The sequence below is a fragment of the Thalassophryne amazonica genome, chromosome 12 (genome assembly GCF_902500255.1).
Source record: "Thalassophryne amazonica chromosome 12, fThaAma1.1, whole genome shotgun sequence".
NCBI lineage: Eukaryota > Metazoa > Chordata > Actinopteri > Batrachoidiformes > Batrachoididae > Thalassophryne > Thalassophryne amazonica.
The window spans coordinates 99,664,201-99,681,137 of record NC_047114.1 but is presented as its reverse complement, the minus strand read 5'-3'; the positions used below and the strand labels follow the sequence as shown (position 1 = coordinate 99,681,137).

At 41.2% G+C, this 16,937-nt stretch overlaps 1 protein-coding gene across 9 annotated transcripts in view; it reads right to left on the bottom strand.

Moving 5' to 3' along the window:
* The window catches only part of LOC117521889 (discs large homolog 1-like protein), a 90,176-nt gene that overhangs the window by 8,737 nt on the left and 64,502 nt on the right, over window positions 1-16,937 (bottom strand). For 6 of the 9 annotated variants that reach the window (XM_034183235.1, XM_034183238.1, XM_034183240.1 and 3 more), the window contains 5 exons: window positions 14,580-14,694; window positions 14,049-14,225; window positions 12,842-12,908; window positions 9,603-9,702; window positions 1,505-1,546 (listed from right to left, as the gene is read on the bottom strand). In XM_034183235.1, coding sequence (XP_034039126.1) covers window positions 1,505-1,546; window positions 9,603-9,702; window positions 12,842-12,908; window positions 14,049-14,225; window positions 14,580-14,694 — 501 coding nt within the window. Of the gene's footprint in view, window positions 1-1,504; window positions 1,547-8,972; window positions 9,007-9,602; window positions 9,703-12,841; window positions 12,909-14,048; window positions 14,226-14,579; window positions 14,695-16,937 lie in introns of all 9 variants that reach the window. The other 3 variants (XM_034183236.1, XM_034183237.1, XM_034183239.1) reach the window with 3 other exon arrangements.

Sequence of the window (16,937 nt, the reverse complement as noted above, 5' to 3'; positions counted from 1 at the left end):
CATAAACAGACAAAAATAAGACGTGCATCAACACCAGCGCATCTTCACCGTTTTTCCCGTTAAAAATGGTGCCGTGTTTAACTTTTATGGACACGTGGTCGAGACGCCGCCTGCACATTTAACACCACAGAGTAACTCTGCAGCACTCGTGGTGGTTTGTTTTTTTCACAGAATAAATGGATGAAGGTTCACAGGGTCAAATGTGTTTTTCATTTTTATTAATATGTTTCTGATAAAATGACCAATGGGTGTGAGGTCACGGCCTTATGACCAATCAGTGCCTTCCACTCATTACAAGCTCCTATTTTTCCACCTGTCAATTTTCCCCAACAGGAACTATAAGGTTCCTTGGTCAGGTACCACAATGTTGGTGTTATTTCAAAAGCTAAAGCAGCGCCAAGAGTTTCCTAACTGTTGGGGCAAAGAACCAGCCACCGTGGAAGGCAGAGCCTCTGTAATTAACGTGGACCTTATTTACTGCCAGGTGAACCTGAGCGGGGTTCAAACCCCCGACCCTCACATCGCTTGCTGCTGTATCGTTAAAGAAAGTTAAGCGTGCAGTTTAACCTTAAATAAAGTCAAGAAACAAAAGGGAAAAAAATGACTCAGTATTTCTGTAATGATGTCACCAGGCTTCCAGCCCCGCCTACTTGTGATGCCACAAAAAGGACACAAAGGTCATGGATGCACCGTCACACCACAGGCCTCCTGCGCTCTACATTCTGAGGATCTGGTGTTGCCGACCAAACAATCCCCTCTAAAAATCGGTTGCCCCTGTCTTCACTGCACATGCGTCATCAGCCGCGGTTCACCGATTATCACCTCGTTTCTGCTTCAAACTGCCTCCAGTCGTCATCTGTCTCAGCAACAGATATCTGAAGCTTTTCTACAACAATTTCCACATAAATTCACCATTATTTCATCAGAAATGAGGGAGCGATCAGAGCGCACAACTGCTGCAGCGCCTCCGTCATTTCAGATCGTCAGTGACGACTCATTGATTAACGCCTCACTTCTGCTTCAAACTGGCTTTAGAATAACTTAAGAGGTTTTACTTTGACATCTGATGGTTAATAATCACATTAATCCCTTTGGGTGAAGAGACTCAGACTCAGAGAAGTGTGCTGTGGTCCCAAATGACGTGCAGATGGAGGCAGGGCGGATCAATCTTTAGGGAGGTTATTCGGTTGGTGACACCGGTTTTTGTTCTGGAATCTTATTGTTTGGAAAAAACATTAATCTAGCCAATCAGTGAGTGTTTAATCTATGAAGCTCCACCCAGCGGGCCCAATGAAGTCTGGGAATAACCGGCACGGGTCAGAGAGTGAGACGTTAGCGCCAGAACGCGAGTGCAGAACTGAGCTGTGAGGAAAAGGAGCTGAAGTCGTTAGTGCAACATGAATGAGAGCGTGCGGCGGTTCAGCAAGCAGCGAGTATCGCCGTGACATCATCAGGCATGTTAGTGAGAGAGCACACACAGGTCGCCCGAAAACCCGCCACTTACGGTAACTACTCTCACTATCGCTGGCGTTAGAGGTCACGTGTTCTGCAAATCACAACAAAACAAGACAGACCAAGTGAACTCACAGGCGCCACCTTCCCATGATGCTTTGCATAAAACAGTCCAACACTTTGTTTCCTGACAGCAGCAAAAAGATCCATCAGCACACACAAAAAATAAAACAAATAAAAATCAGAAACACAAAGTTAGCTGCATTTAAAGGTTTTTAAGTTTGTCATTAAAAAAATCCACAAAGTCCAAAAATTCTAACAAAAATCCCACAGACTGAGGCTATGTGACACGCCCACATGTGTGAGAGAGAGGGGGTGTGGCATACCATCATCGAACTGATCACCTCAAGTAACCTTAATACCTAGTTTTGACACCAGCTAACTGCAAAGCTGTGACCGTCACTGGTTCTAAACCAAGTAAACATCAGTAAAATAAAGTTGTGACCGTCATTGGTTCTAAACCAAGTAAACATCAGTAAAATAAAGTTGTGACCGTCATTGGTTCTAAACCAAGTAAACATCAGTAATATAAAGCTGTGACTGTCATTGGTTCTAAACCAAGTAAACATCAGTAAAACAAAGCTGTGACCGTCATTGGTTCTAAACCAAGTAAACATCAGTAATATAAAGCTGCGACCGTCACTGGTTCTAAACCAAGTAAACATCAGTAATATAAAGCTGCGACCGTCACTGGTTCTAAACCAAGTAAACATCAGTAAAACAAAGCTGTGACCGTCACTGGTTCTAAACCAAGTAAACATCAGTAATATAAAGCTGTGACTGTCATTGGTTCTAAACCAAGTAAACATCAGTAATATAAAGCTGTGACCGTCATTGGTTCTAAACCAAGTAAACATCAGTAATATAAAGTTGTGACCGTCATTGGTTCTAAACCAAGTAAACATCAGTAATATAAAGCTGTGACTGTCATTGGTTCTAAACCAAGTAAACATCAGTAAAACAAAGCTGTGACCGTCATTGGTTCTAAACCAAGTAAACATCAGTAATATAAAGCTGCGACCGTCACTGGTTCTAAACCAAGTAAACATCAGTAATATAAAGCTGCGACCGTCACTGGTTCTAAACCAAGTAAACATCAGTAAAACAAAGCTGTGACCGTCACTGGTTCTAAACCAAGTAAACATCAGTAATATAAAGCTGTGACCGTCATTGGTTCTAAACCAAGTAAACATCAGTAAAACAAAGCTGTGACCGTCATTGGTTCTAAACCAAGTAAACATCAGTAAAACAAAGCTGTGACCGTCATTGGTTCTAAACCAAGTAAACATCAGTAAAACAAAGCTGTGACCGTCACTGGTTCTAAACCAAGTAAACATCAGTAAAATAAAGTTGTGACCGTCATTGGTTCTACACCAAGTAAACATCAGTAAAACAAAGCTGTGACCGTCACTGGTTCTAAACCAAGTAAACATCAGTAAAATAAAGTTGTGACCGTCATTGGTTCTAAACCAAGTAAACATCAGTAAAATAAAGCTGTGACCGTCATTGGTTCTAAACCAAGTAAACATCAGTAAAATAAAGCTGTGACCGTCATTGGTTCTAAACCAAGTAAACATCAGTAATATAAAGCTGCGACAGTCACTGGTTCTAAACCAAGTAAACATCAGTAAAACAAAGTTGTGACCGTCATTGGTTCTAAACCAAGTAAACATCAGTAATATAAAGCTGTGACCGTCATTGGTTCTAAACCAAGTAAACATCAGTAATATAAAGCTGTGACCGTCATTGGTTCTAAACCAAGTAAACATCAGTAAAACAAAGTTGTGACCGTCATTGGTTCTAAACCAAGTAAACATCAGTAATATAAAGCTGCGACCGTCACTGGTTCTAAACCAAGTAAACATCAGTAATATACAGCTGCAACCGTCACTGGTTCTAAACCAAGTAAACATCAGTAATATAAAGCTGCGCCCGTCATTGGTTCTAAACCAAGTAAACATCAGTAATATAAAGCTGTGACCGTCATTGGTTCTAAACCAAGTAAACATCAGCAATATAAAGCTGCGACCGTCACTGGTTCTAAACCAAGTAAACATCAGTAATATAAAGCTGCGACCGTCACTGGTTCTAAACAAGTAAACATCAGTAATATAAAGCTGCGACCGTCACTGGTTCTACACCAAGTAAACATCAGTAATATAAAGCTGCGACCGTCACTGGTTCTAAACCAAGTAAACATCAGTAATATAAAGCTGCGACCGTCACTGGTTCTAACCAAGTAACATCAGTAATATAAAGCTGCGCCCGTCACTGGTTCTAAACCAAGTAAACATCAGTAATATAAAGCTGCGACCGTCACTGGTTCTAAACCAAGTAAACATCAGTAATATAAAGCTGCGCCCGTCACTGGTTCTAAACCAAGTAAACATCAGTAATATAAAGCTGCGACCGTCACTGGTTCTAAACCAAGTAAACATCAGTAATATAAAGCTGCGACCGTCACTGGTTCTAAACCAAGTAAACATCAGTAATATAAAGCTGCGACCGTCACTGGTTCTAAACCAAGTAAACATCAGTAATATAAAGCTGCGACCGTCACTGGTTCTAAACCAAGTAAACATCAGTAATATAAAGCTGCGACCGTCACTGGTTCTAAACCAAGTAAACATCAGTAATATAAAGCTGCGACCGTCACTGGTTCTAAACCAAGTAAACATCAGTAAAACAAAGCTGTGACCGTCACTGGTTCTAAACCAAGTAAACATCAGTAATATAAAGCTGTGACCGTCATTGGTTCTAAACCAAGTAAACATCAGTAATATAAAGCTGTGACCGTCATTGGTTCTAAACCAAGTAAACATCAGTAATATAAAGCTGTGACTGTCATTGGTTCTAAACCAAGTAAACATCAGTAATATAAAGCTGTGACCGTCATTGGTTCTAAACCAAGTAAACATCAGTAATATAAAGTTGTGACCGTCATTGGTTCTAAACCAAGTAAACATCAGTAATATAAAGCTGTGACTGTCATTGGTTCTAAACCAAGTAAACATCAGTAAAACAAAGCTGTGACCGTCATTGGTTCTAAACCAAGTAAACATCAGTAATATAAAGCTGCGACCGTCACTGGTTCTAAACCAAGTAAACATCAGTAATATAAAGCTGCGACCGTCACTGGTTCTAAACCAAGTAAACATCAGTAAAACAAAGCTGTGACCGTCACTGGTTCTAAACCAAGTAAACATCAGTAATATAAAGCTGTGACCGTCATTGGTTCTAAACCAAGTAAACATCAGTAAAACAAAGCTGTGACCGTCATTGGTTCTAAACCAAGTAAACATCAGTAAAACAAAGCTGTGACCGTCATTGGTTCTAAACCAAGTAAACATCAGTAAAACAAAGCTGTGACCGTCACTGGTTCTAAACCAAGTAAACATCAGTAAAATAAAGTTGTGACCGTCATTGGTTCTACACCAAGTAAACATCAGTAAAACAAAGCTGTGACCGTCACTGGTTCTAAACCAAGTAAACATCAGTAAAATAAAGTTGTGACCGTCATTGGTTCTAAACCAAGTAAACATCAGTAAAATAAAGCTGTGACCGTCATTGGTTCTAAACCAAGTAAACATCAGTAATATAAAGCTGCGACAGTCACTGGTTCTAAACCAAGTAAACATCAGTAAAACAAAGTTGTGACCGTCATTGGTTCTAAACCAAGTAAACATCAGTAATATAAAGCTGTGACCGTCATTGGTTCTAAACCAAGTAAACATCAGTAATATAAAGCTGTGACCGTCATTGGTTCTAAACCAAGTAAACATCAGTAAAACAAAGTTGTGACCGTCATTGGTTCTAAACCAAGTAAACATCAGTAATATAAAGCTGCGACCGTCACTGGTTCTAAACCAAGTAAACATCAGTAATATACAGCTGCAACCGTCACTGGTTCTAAACCAAGTAAACATCAGTAATATAAAGCTGCGCCCGTCATTGGTTCTAAACCAAGTAAACATCAGTAATATAAAGCTGTGACCGTCATTGGTTCTAAACCAAGTAAACATCAGCAATATAAAGCTGCGACCGTCACTGGTTCTAAACCAAGTAAACATCAGTAATATAAAGCTGCGACCGTCACTGGTTCTAAACCAAGTAAACATCAGTAATATAAAGCTGCGACCGTCACTGGTTCTACACCAAGTAAACATCAGTAATATAAAGCTGCGACCGTCACTGGTTCTAAACCAAGTAAACATCAGTAATATAAAGCTGCGACCGTCACTGGTTCTAAACCAAGTAAACATCAGTAATATAAAGCTGCGCCCGTCACTGGTTCTAAACCAAGTAAACATCAGTAATATAAAGCTGCGACCGTCACTGGTTCTAAACCAAGTAAACATCAGTAATATAAAGCTGCGCCCGTCACTGGTTCTAAACCAAGTAAACATCAGTAATATAAAGCTGCGACCGTCACTGGTTCTAAACCAAGTAAACATCAGTAATATAAAGCTGCGACCGTCACTGGTTCTAAACCAAGTAAACATCAGTAATATAAAGCTGCGACCGTCACTGGTTCTAAACCAAGTAAACATCAGTAATATAAAGCTGCGACCGTCACTGGTTCTAAACCAAGTAAACATCAGTAATATAAAGCTGCGCCCGTCACTGGTTCTAAACCAAGTAAACATCAGTAATATAAAGCTGCGACCGTCACGGGTTCTAAACCAAGTAAACATCAGTAATATAAAGCTGCGACCGTCACTGGTTCTAAACCAAGTAAACATCAGTAATATAAAGCTGCGACCGTCACTGGTTCTAAACCAAGTAAACATCAGTAATATAAAGCTGCGACCGTCACTGGTTCTAAACCAAGTAAACATCAGTAATATAAAGCTGCGACCGTCACGGGTTCTAAACCAAGTAAACATCAGTAATATAAAGCTGCGACCGTCACGGGTTCTAAACCAAGTAAACATCAGTAATATAAAGCTGCGACCGTCACGGGTTCTAAACCAAGTAAACATCAGTAATATAAAGCTGCGACCGTCACTGGTTCTAAACCAAGTAAACATCAGTAATATAAAGCTGCGACCGTCACTGGTTCTAAACCAAGTAAACATCAGTAATATAAAGCTGCGACCGTCACGGGTTCTAAACCAAGTAAACATCAGTAATATAAAGCTGCGACCGTCACTGGTTCTAAACCAAGTAAACATCAGTAATATAAAGCTGCGACCGTCACTGGTTCTAAACCAAGTAAACATCAGTAATATAAAGCTGCGACCGTCACTGGTTCTAAACCAAGTAAACATCAGTAATATAAAGCTGCGACCGTCACTGGTTCTACACCAAGTAAACATCAGTAATATAAAGCTGCGACCGTCACGGGTTCTACACCAAGTAAACATCAGTAATATAAAGCTGCGACCGTCACTGGTTCTAAACCAAGTAAACATAAGTAATATAAAGCTGTGACCATCATTTCTTCTAAGCTACTTAAATAACTAATCTGTCAATCATCCTGGAGCAATGATTAGCACGTCATCAGCATATTTGGGAATATTATTGTATTTACAACAGTAACAGACAGACATCGTGAATAAAGTATCAGAGACAAAATGAACTAATCTGCAAATACATGCAGAAAACAATCCTAAAGTGATACCTCTGCTATTCAGCAGGGTTTACCTATGGTGTCAGTATTAAGTGTCTGTTGTATAACGTAAATCGGTTGGTGTCTTTTCAAGAACGTGCTGGGACATAAACAGCAGGCAGACACCGACTTCACCTTAACAAAAAAAAATCAACATTACGAGGCGTATGAATTAAACTGCACTTTGGTACGTAGAAAAATATCGTACTAGTTAAAAGTCTGGACTCTGTTTATGAGATGCGGTAAATTACACGCCATCCCGCTGAGACTTAAAGCTCTTTAAATCTGCTGCTGGAGTTCAGAGTTGACCTGGAGCTGCGCTCTGGAGGCCACCTTCATGCAGCCACAGCACCAGTGAGGAAAAATAAAGAGATCAGGTAAAAAAAAACAAAAAAACAGCACACGTCAGTTCTAAACCATGGCAAAAGTTGAAAAATTCACCACTGACAAGGGATGCTTTTCCAGAGAAGACTTTTACAGTTCAGCGTTTTTCACCTTTGACCACTAAGTCAATACACTTTTTGGGGTCACAATGACTCAAACACTTACCAAGTTTGATGACAATCAAGCAGTTAAAAAAATTTTTAAAGTTATTTGCACTCAAGATTTTTGCAAAATACACTACAGAGACCTTGACCTTTGACATTCTGACAGCAAAAATCAACAGGATTCATGGGGTCACTATGCATAAAGCGTACACACACTCAATTGGTACTCAATTGATTGGTACTTGATTGGTCAATTGGTACTGTAACTGCACCTTTATTGTTACTTTACTTTTTAATGCTTAATGCTTTTTTTTTAATGCTTTTTTTTAATGCCTATTTTGACTATTATTATAGACACGCGGTGATAGCAGCAAAGAAGAGAATTTCATTGCACAGGGAAATACGTTTCTTACTGTACATATGACAATAAACCTTTTGAACCTTTGAACCTTGATTGGTGACAATTGGCAAGTAGAACTGACGTAATCTCATTCACAAGTGAAATGTTGAATGACTCACCAACTCACCGACTCATTAACTGACTGACTGACCGACTCACTGGCTAACTGACAGGTCGACTCGATTAACTGACCGACTCACTGACTCATTGACTAACTGACCGACTCAATGACTGACCGACTCACTGGCTAATTGACAGGTCGACTCGATTAACTGACCGACTCACTGGCTCATTGGCTGGCTGACTCATTGGCTGACTGACCGACTCACAGACTGACTAACTGACCGACTCACTAGCTCATTGGCTGGTTGACTCGTTGACTTACTGACCGACTCACTGACTGACTCATTGACTGAGCAACTCACTGACACATTAACTGACTGACCAGCTAACTCAGTGACTGACTCACTCACTGACTGACGACTAACTCAGTGACTGACTAACCGACTGATGTCCACTCACTGACTGAACAACTGACTGACTTAGTGACCGACTGACTGACACAGTGACTGACTAACCGACATCCACTCACTGGTTGCACTGTCATAAAAATACCAGACCTAAACACAAAGAGCAAATGATAGACTCGAGCTGAGTCAATACTCCTCCTTCCAGCTGAATTTTTTTTGTTCCTGGCAAAGTTTCACTAAATTCTGATCCTTTTATCTCTGTGGTGTTTTTTTTTTTTAAGTATTCACGTTCTTTTTATAGTATTTATTAAATTATCTTTGCCATCAGTATAAAGATTCATGGATAAAAAACAAATGTTCTCTTAAGATAAGGTACTGTAACTATTTGAAATAATATTTCCTCAAAGTAAAGTTATTATTTTATTTTTTTTTTTTTACTCCTGATGGTGTCGGAGGCCGGGGGGCTGATGGAGTGTTCTCGGGAGACTTACTGTGACTTTTGGATAGCATGTCGTCGCTGGTTTCCTGCAGTCAGCAAAGTCGTGTGAATGACCAGAAAACAATCAGAAACAAAATGTTACTGTTACACCGACACAGAGCGCAGAGGGAACGCCCCCAGTCGTCACGGCAACAGGGCAGCGGCCACACTGGCTCAGAAGCTTATGATGCTATATGCTATTGCCCTGCAGAGGGCGCTGTGTGTGTTTGTGTGTGTGTGTAGTATTTCAGAGAAGGGGAGGGGCCCAGCAGGAAGTGACACTGTGGTGCTGCGATGGCGATGCAGCTTCTCACAACCCGTCAAAACAGATTCATAATCAGTGTAATAATCTGTCCTGTTTCACTGGTTATTAATGAAACAGCCACTGTTTAAAACTAAAGACTGAATTTAATCCTGTCAATTTTCCACTTCTGCCTGCTCCGCCCAATCACAGAATTTCAAAATAAAATAAATTTACTCTGACAGCATTATACAGGCCAGGCCCTGCTGCCATGACAACCAGTGCATCTGCAGCTCCACCACCAGCTGAGCTCTCATCGTGTCGCTGACCAATCACCTGTGACACAAATCGCTCCCCCCCCCCCCCCCCCCCCCCCCGACCCCCGCTCGCACCGCTACTTACGGTCGACGTCGCTGGTCTCCTGCTCGCTCGCCTCTTTGCTCTTGTAGAACGGAAACTTTCGGGAAAAGAGGTTCTTTTTACGCTTGTCATTGACAGACTGCTGAGGAGGAAGAGGAGAGGGATGGAATAAAAAAAGAAGAAGAAGAAGGAGGAAGAGGAGGACGAGGAGGTACGAGGAGCATGTGTGCCTCCTGCAAGGCAGAAGGGTTACCCAGGACTCAAAATAAAAATCATTACACCACTTCACTCAATTTAACTAAAGAAAATAAATACATAAATAAATGAAATAGCTTGTTATATGAGAAAGTTGATTTAATTCTTTCATTATAAATAAATTTGTTGACAAAATGTTTTACCTTTTCAAAAAATAATTAAATAAAAAGCATTAATTTAAATGCTTAGACTCAGGATGAGGAACAAACTAAAATCTCAAAACTGACTTTATGGATTTGTGTCTTTTTAGCTAAATGGAACAAAAACAGTAAAAAACCTTTGAAAAATCCTTTTTGTGTGAGATTTATTTAAATACCCCAAAGACCAAAATAATGATTTTTATATGAATATAAAAGAGAAAACCTGAAATGACGGAAGTTTAAAGTCATTAGATGCTGATTCTTCTGATCAATTAACAATCAACAGAATTTTAAAATATTCAAATACCAGCTTCCAATCAAAAGCATTTTTTTAATTAATCTGTCTGGGTTATTAACAGGTGAGTGTGGAAAAATCTGGTCAGAACAGACGGTTAAAAAGCACAAACACCTGCAGAGGTAAGAACAGTTAGTGGTGAACCGTTCTTACCGCCACCAGCTGTCAGAGGAACAGCTTCAAACGAGTTCATTGGTTTATCTGCAGCACATGTATTGACCTTTGTGATGTCATAAAACTTCTCTGAACCTGATCCAGATGTGCCTGAAATGTTCCTGACGATCTACTAAGCAGCATCTCCACCAATCATCATCATCTGTTCTGAGCCGAGGTGCGACCACACGACCTCCCCACAGGTAATCAGACACAGATGGAGAAATGGCTCCACCAACAGGACAGAGATGAGTACTGCAGCCACAGGTCCATTATCTTCTGCCAAAACATTTGTGTTTCTCTAACATTATGATTTTATTCTGCAGCTTTTATGTTTTGTTTTAATGCTATAAATTCCCATGAGTTTTTAAATCATGTAGTGTTTTGCTGTCAGTCTGCTCCGAAATGTGTCAGATCAGCGTTTTAAAATCGTGATTAAGAGGCAAAAAGCAGCATCAGAGGAGAAGATAAATCTGCAGCCGAGCAAAAGTTAAGATCCAACAGAAAGTGGTGGGACACATTCTCAGGTTTTTATCTGTGGCGTGTGTTTGTTTTTGTTTTTGTACTGTCAGACATCACAGATTTATAAAGAAATATGTTCATGTTCTGGAGGTCCGTTCCAAAACGTTATGGTTTCTACTCCAAATTATACAAAAGTACATTTTAATGTGTTGACACATTAACACAACACAAAACAATCCTTTGGGCGGGACAGACACCTGTATTTACCCCCATGTTCCCCGTCCAGTGTGTGTGTGTGTGTGTGTGTGTGTGTGTGTGTGTGTCTGTGTGGGACACCCATTAGTCCTGCAGTTATGAGTTCAGTGACGCAGACCGAACGGTCCGCCCCTAAAAATTGGTCCGCGTTTTTCATCTACGCATGTGTCATTTCGGAGCTCAGCAGCTCTTCACCCAAAGTGATCAAAGCAATTATTAACCATCAGATGACAAAGTAAAACCTTTTAAAACATTCTGAAGTCAGTTTGAAGCAGAAACGAGGCCTTTTTAAGCAGAAACGTTGTGAAATTCTGTGACGATCTGAAATGGCCGACGCACAGTGACACATCAGCTAGCAGCTCCTTTAGCCGCGGGGCTCTGATCACTTCCGCTGCCTTTTATGATGAAATAATGCTGAATTTAAGTGGAAATGATTGTTGTACAAAAGCTTCAGACATGTCACTGAGGACAGATGATGACTGGCGGCAGTTTGGAGCAAAAACAAGGTTTTAATCTGTGAACTGCGGATAACGACACATGCTGCGATACAAAAAGCGGACCGATTTTTAGGGGGGGCAGTTCGGTCGGCAACACCAGCACGCTCGCGGCCACACATGGGTGTCCTGCATTGGTAAATTCAAATGTTGGCAGGTGTACTTTTGTCTCTTCTGGATTTGGAATAGAAAGCAGAAGTGGCTCTTGTTCTGATTTTTTAATTTTTAAATCTGAAGTGGACCACATGCTGCAGATAAATGTTAGCCAGCAGTGGAGGGGCTTCGGTGAGGAGCGTTCCTGTGCGGGCGGAGGTGAAGGTCCTCATGCATGTTGGTTACTGCGACCACGCCTCTGACCGGCGTGACCGAGGGCGCCGTGTTAAAGCCTCACACTGATTAAAGGCGGAGAGGAGGAGCTCTGAAATGGTCAGCGGGTGTTGGGTCAGCGGCAGTCAGAACATCATGCTGTTAGCATGTAGCTCGTGGTCACATTAGTCATTAGTGGGTGGAGCGCAGGTGGTCCATCGCCACACAGAAACAAGAAGAACAAGAACTGAAACATGCCGACAACTTAATGAACAAACACCTGTTCAACACCACAAACACACACTGTGGTTTTACACACTTTAATTCAGAAAACTCAACACTCGACGAAATGTTTCCGTTATCTTGATGCACCGCTTAAATTTTAATAAGTGTTTGGGACTATTACTGAAGACCCTGAAATTTTAAACAGGCTGACATTGATTCATTTTCTAGACCCGCTCACTCCAATCACGGGTCACGGGGGTGGAGCCTATCCCAGAAGTCATAGGGCATGAGGCGGGGTACAGCCTGGGCAAGACGCCAGTCTGTCACAGGTCCACATGAGGACACGTTCACACCTACAGTCAGTTTACAGTCTCCGGTTCATCTGACCTGCATGTCTGTGGAGGTGGGAGGAAGCTGGAGCCCTGGAGAGGAGAACATGCAAACGCCACACAGGAAGGACCAGATGGGATGCGAACCCATCTGGCTGTGAGGTAACAGTGCTAACCAGTAAGCCACAGAGCCACCGCTGGGTGTCACCAGTGACAGTCTAAAGGTTGGACATGTTCACTGTGGATCTGAACAAAACTAAAACAAAAATAAACCCTGATTTCATCATTAAAAAGAATTAAAACGTGTAAAACCACCACAATCTGCGAGTACTTCAATCCTCAGAGTACTTTTTACACTATCACTCACCCCTCTGTCTCGAGACTTGGCATTAAACTTCACCGTCTTTAGTCTCGCCCTTTCCTTCTTCTCCACTCTGTGGACAGAAGGTCAAAGGTCAGCGGGATCTGCTGCACATCATGAATTATCCGCAAACCATTCATGAAAATTCATGCAAACTGCGAATATCTGCGAGACCTGTGTTCATATTTCAGATGATATTTTTCAGTATTTTGTAATTCAAAGTTTGCAGCTGATTCACAGTTTGGGGTTAACAGGGGTCTTTACAACACAAGCAGAGACACTGAGCGTTCAGACGTCACAACAAAACATTTTATCTTTACTGGTTCATTCCAGATTCTCAGGTTTGTTTGTCAGGAACAGGATTTATTCACGTCAGCAGATCCAGACGTCATGGCACCGACAAACCCGTGTAGAAAATCTGACAGTTTCCCTGAAAACACGGCAGATGGCGAATAAACGTTTATCAGACTCTGAAATAACAAATCATTTTTTTGCTCTTAAGAGGATGATCAGGTCTGAACGCAGGAACCAGGAACCGAGTCTCTGCTGCCACAGAGTGACCGATGCGGATCAATACATGAGCTGATCCTGTGAGGTTACAAACATCTGAAACGTGGACTTATTACTAATCAACAGCTATTTGAAGATTTCTACAAACTGTGGACACTAAAGCTGTGCGGCTCCCAGACACGTTCGCAGCTCGCGGGTGAATGAAATAAATCCTTAACGGGTAACATATTAACTTTATTCTCTGAAATGTGAACATCTTTAAAACTTTTTTTTGGTTAGTCACTAATTTGCAGACTCTCATCAGGATACACAGTTGCGGGTTCCATTCCAGCTGCGGTGTAAAGTTACCACAGAGCGTTTTCTCAGCATGCTCAAAATACACACTCGTATCACTGCAAAATTTGGCCACCGAGGCACCGCAGAGGTGCGTATCTTGGCGACTTATGCAACTTTGTACAGCCAGCAGCACCAAGTACGTCTCTCCATGTTTGACCGAAATCAGAGAAAATCTTTTGCGTGGGTGGATGTTTTTTTTTTGTTTTTTTTAAGCAGTGGGTTCATATGACCTCAGCTGATTTGCACACATTAAACACAAAAAATTGATAGAGTTATCACGTGAACACAGCCCTAAAACCAGTCACGAATTCCAAGGTAGGCAGGTAAAATCTGGACACGCAGTTGTTGTCTGAGGAACTGGACTGACCGTCTCTTGCTGGGGATGACGCCCACTTCCTCCACCTCGCCCTGAGCCGTCAGCTGTCTCGCCTGCCACCACTCGTCATCAGACGCGTTCACCACATGCAGGATGTCACCAAACTTGAAGTTGAGTCCTTGACTGGGCAGACCCGAGTCTCTGGTCTTGTCGTAGTCAAACAGAGCTCTGCAAAAACAGAGTGACGGTCAGATGACTCAAAATGAGGCACAATACTGCCCCCTAGTGCTGAATGACTTCATGAAAAACTCACAACGCCATTATTGTGGGAGACACTGCGACACTAACTGTATCATCTGGTAAAGTTACAGCCAGGTCCATAAGTATTTGGACAGTGACCGATTGTGCGGTTTTTCCTCTCCAGGGTTCAGCACTAATCCGGCTCACTAATTGCCATCAAATCAAAAATAATGGAACAAGATGCATCTGATATAAATGAAGACCTTTTTCTCTCTGAACACCCAAATACCGACCACATCTCTACCCTACGTTTAATTTATTTCATGTGAGACTTGAACTTGCCTCACGTATAGCGACCTCTTCTGGCTTGTCCGCAGGGATCCAGACCCAGAACTGATGCTGCTGTTCATCATCTGCTCTCTCAGGTCATGAATCTTTGCCTCGAACCGGCTGTACTCTGAACACAAACACACACGGGCAAAAACCTCACAAACAATTCACATTTTCAGCAGAAGGTGGCAGCATTTGACAGATTCCAAGGCAGACAGGAGTCAGAACAATGGATTATCATCAACAACCAACCAACATACATCATACCACATTTACTTGTATGAGCAGCCACCATGTTGCATCACTCAGCATTTGCATAAAATTGACTTCTTTTCTATTTTGGCTCCACCTAGTGACCGCTTGTGTCTTGTGGCTGTAAATCCTCCCCTCGGACTGAAAATGAAGAGCAGCTGGTCACTTTGCCTCTGTCTCTTGTAGCTTATGTAACCAAGAGGTGATGGGGTCCCAGCCATGCTGGAGAGTAGGGATGGGTATTGATAAGATTTTATCAATATCGATGCCATTATCGATTCTGCTTGTCGATCTGATTCCTTATCGATTCCCTTATTGATACCTCTTGTGAATTTTGTACTAAAAGTAGGCTTTACAGGTTTTCTATGTATTTCACTGAGTCTTAAAGTAAATAAATATGAAATTGGTCACTGTATCCTTGATCTCTAGACATAAATAAAAAGAAACAAAACGGTGTTTCACTTTGAAGTTATTAATTCCGACTGGACTCTATCGTTCTAACTTGACTCGTCAGAGAGCCGCGCAGCGTTTGGAGCTGTGTGAACAGAACGGAGGACAATTCTCGTTTCTTTCTCGCAACAAGACAGGAGTCCCAGTTAGTAACTTTAATCTGCACAAACGTGACTCACGATTGACATATTCAGGGATGAAAGTGGTGAACAACAAAAAAAGCTGAAACCCAAAATTACCCCCCAACACCACCTGCACAAAAATGTTTGAATTCTAGAAGCTCTGAAATACAATCTGGGACTATTCCAGACAATAAACTGCAGTGAGTGCAGCATCCATTTAGGTGAGAAAAAAAAACAAACAACTCTCCTTATTCAAATTCATTCCAGTAGTATTCTGCTCTTACTAGGATGCAGCAGTTTTCTAGTTTGCCAGAAAGTTCTGGAGGAAATCACTGAAGAAATTAACACATTGAAAATATGGTTTGACTGAAACAAACTGTTATTAAACTTAAATAAGACAGGGATGAAATGGAGGTGTAAGAGTCACTCGGTGTTCACAGGAAACATTTATTTCTGTATGTATGTATGTATGTATTTATTTATTTATGTTCATTGTTAGTTGCTTTTATATTTTCTGTTGTGTTTTCATGTGTATTCAGGTTCTTTTTGTCTCTTTCTCTAAAATGTATATAATAACTAATCATTAGATTATTAATATATAAACAAAAATAAATTTTAAAAAATATTACAATTTGTAATACATTTGACTCTTTTACGACAACAAACGCTTATTATACAGAAAAATGCACCCAAACGTAATGATGGCTGCACCTGCATAATGCTAACTTTAACATTGAAAATGCCATAGACATGCTAACGCGTTAGCATTGGTCCCGTTTTTAAGTTATAAAATACATCTATCAACTGTTTCAGAAGACCATAACAGGTCGGTTTAACATAGAAAAGGTAAATAATACTCACAGACGTATGCTCTTTAGGGTTTTAGCGGGGGAAAATTACGATACAGCGAAAGAAAAAAATGAATAAGCGAAGCAATAGATCAAAGCACTGCTTCAATCTGTGAACCACTGCTTCGATTGGTTCAAGGTTCAAGGCAAAGCCGGGCTGCAGAAAAGTTGATTACGGACACGCTGCAGGGTCTGTAATCAATGTAGAGAAATGATCATTTTCCTGAAAAAAACACCCCCAAAAACAACGGCCACTCTGAAGGACGGATAGCAGAATCGTTAAGCAAAAAGCTTATTGATGTCGGTGAATCGAATCATTTCTTAACGATACCCGAAAGGAACTGGTTCTCAATACCCATCCCTACTGCAGAGCATTGTAAACAATGCCCATTGGAGAGCCCTCTGGTGGACAAACTACTTAATGATACCATTGGCAACAGCCATTGTGTTTTTTCTGCATTTTTTTTAAAACAATAGGTTCACAAAAGGCTCATATCGTCCGATAGTATCAGCTAACAGATCTATCCAATGTAGTTTGGATTACATGTGAGTGAGTGAGAGAGAGACAGAGAGAGAGAGAGCGACAGACAGAGACAGAGAGAGAGAGACAGAGGGAGAGAGAGCGACAGACAGAGACAGAGAGAGAGACAGAGACAGAGAGACAGAGAGAGAGAGAGAGAGAGCGACAGACAGAGACA